The sequence below is a fragment of the Cyprinodon variegatus genome, unplaced genomic scaffold (genome assembly GCF_000732505.1).
Source record: "Cyprinodon variegatus isolate N-32 unplaced genomic scaffold, C_variegatus-1.0 Scaffold2332, whole genome shotgun sequence".
Taxonomy (NCBI): domain Eukaryota; kingdom Metazoa; phylum Chordata; class Actinopteri; order Cyprinodontiformes; family Cyprinodontidae; genus Cyprinodon; species Cyprinodon variegatus.
Window position 1 is genome coordinate 24,984 of NW_015152785.1, and position 1,569 is coordinate 26,552.

Here is a 1,569-nt window from a genome sequence, read left to right on the forward strand (position 1 = left end):
ACCGATAGGGGGCCGATTATATCCTGCATCCCTAATATTTATCAAACATTATACCGGGCAAGTAAAAATTGTTTCTGGGCAAATGAAATGTGAAAGTCACTTGCCCTTTGGGCATGTGGTAAAAATCCTTAACGTCAACCCCTGAAAAGCATTCGATAAATATATGTCTGAGCTAATTTTTGAAACCTACTGAAAGCGTTTGGGAGGAGTAACTGTAGGTCCATCAGACCCCACCCTTAGAGCGCCCCCCACCCACCAACTTTCATCACAAAGTTACACCCTTGGGGGTTGCATATGGGCAAAAAAAGTAAAAATAAATAAAAATAATGGGTCACTTCAAGCTGCTGTGTGAACGCAGCCTATCAGGACTGCCACAGGCTGCATTTTACGTAAACACTTCATGCTTCATATCAAAGCTCATATTTTTCTTCCAATAAATATCAGTATCCTAGGCTGGAGCGCTTCTAAAGTTTTCTACTAAAAGTATCTTTCCCAGTTTTTCTCTAAAGGTGTTTAATATTATCGTTTATCATGTTTCTGAAAGTCTAAAGCTGCTTTGCTTCTTACCAATCTGGTTGTGCATCTTAAATAAGATGTCAAACTGTAGGATGACCAACATGAACTGGAACCAGGGGCTCATCTCTTTGCCCTGCATGGGAATGTGCACGGCGAACACGATGTTGTTCGCTTCGATCCGTTTGGCCACGGCCTCTTCAAACGTGGAGATCTTTTGACAGTGGTTGGGACCCCAAGGCATGAACCACTTGGATTCTTGCTTGTTCTTGGTTGTATCCACGCACTTCGTTGCCAGGTAGTTGATGGCGGTGGTGGGGCCCGGAGCTGAGAGACAGATATGATGGGGAGAAATGTTAGGGAGGGAAAAATGAGAATAACTGAATCAGTTCCATTCTAGACTTCTGGTTATTCCTGAAGACGTTTCAACCTCTTCTAGAGCACCGAGCATTCAGAACCACAGACGGCATCAGGAACACATTGAAATGTCTTCAGCTTCTTCTACTGACTTGGATGCCTGATGTTTTGACATTAGGCCTTTTTAATGCGCTTCCATGGTACCACAGTCCGCTCTCTGGAGTGGACTAATGAGGATTCAGGACCCTGAAACCAAACCCTGGAAAAGTTTCCAATACTACTGACTTTATCATTTCGTAGGGCTGTTTTAGCATGGTTTAAAGTCCCTACATACTGTAATAGTTTTTGCACCCTTAGCTTACTTGGACTTTTTTTTCTGCAGTTCTTTCATTCCAGTAGAGGATCCACATTAAAACAAGATAAAAATTGGAGAAAAGGTCCCAGAATTGGCGTTAAAGCTCTTATAGAATCATGCAACACACACCCAGTAAAGGTACAAGAGCTGTGACGGGGGGGGGAGGCAGTTTCCAAGGGTCCCGACTTTCTGAGGACCCCTTAAAACTTCGTTTACATTTCAAATTAATACGACTATTCCTTATTTGTGAAAATTATTCATGTTTTTGATGAAAATCTTTTCACTAAAATGCCATCAGAACGCTGATAATATTAAGTGTGTCTCAGCCCCCCCCCTTAGTATCC

General features: G+C 42.4%; 1 protein-coding gene across 1 annotated transcript in view; it reads right to left on the minus strand.

The window, feature by feature from the left end:
* Nucleotides 1-1,569, minus strand: part of wls (wntless Wnt ligand secretion mediator) — a 21,624-nt gene that overhangs the window by 13,785 nt on the left and 6,270 nt on the right. Inside the window, exon 2 of the mRNA XM_015368999.1 lies at nt 568-840. Within this exon, the coding sequence (XP_015224485.1) occupies nt 568-840 (273 nt within the window). The remainder of the gene's footprint in view (nt 1-567; nt 841-1,569) is intronic.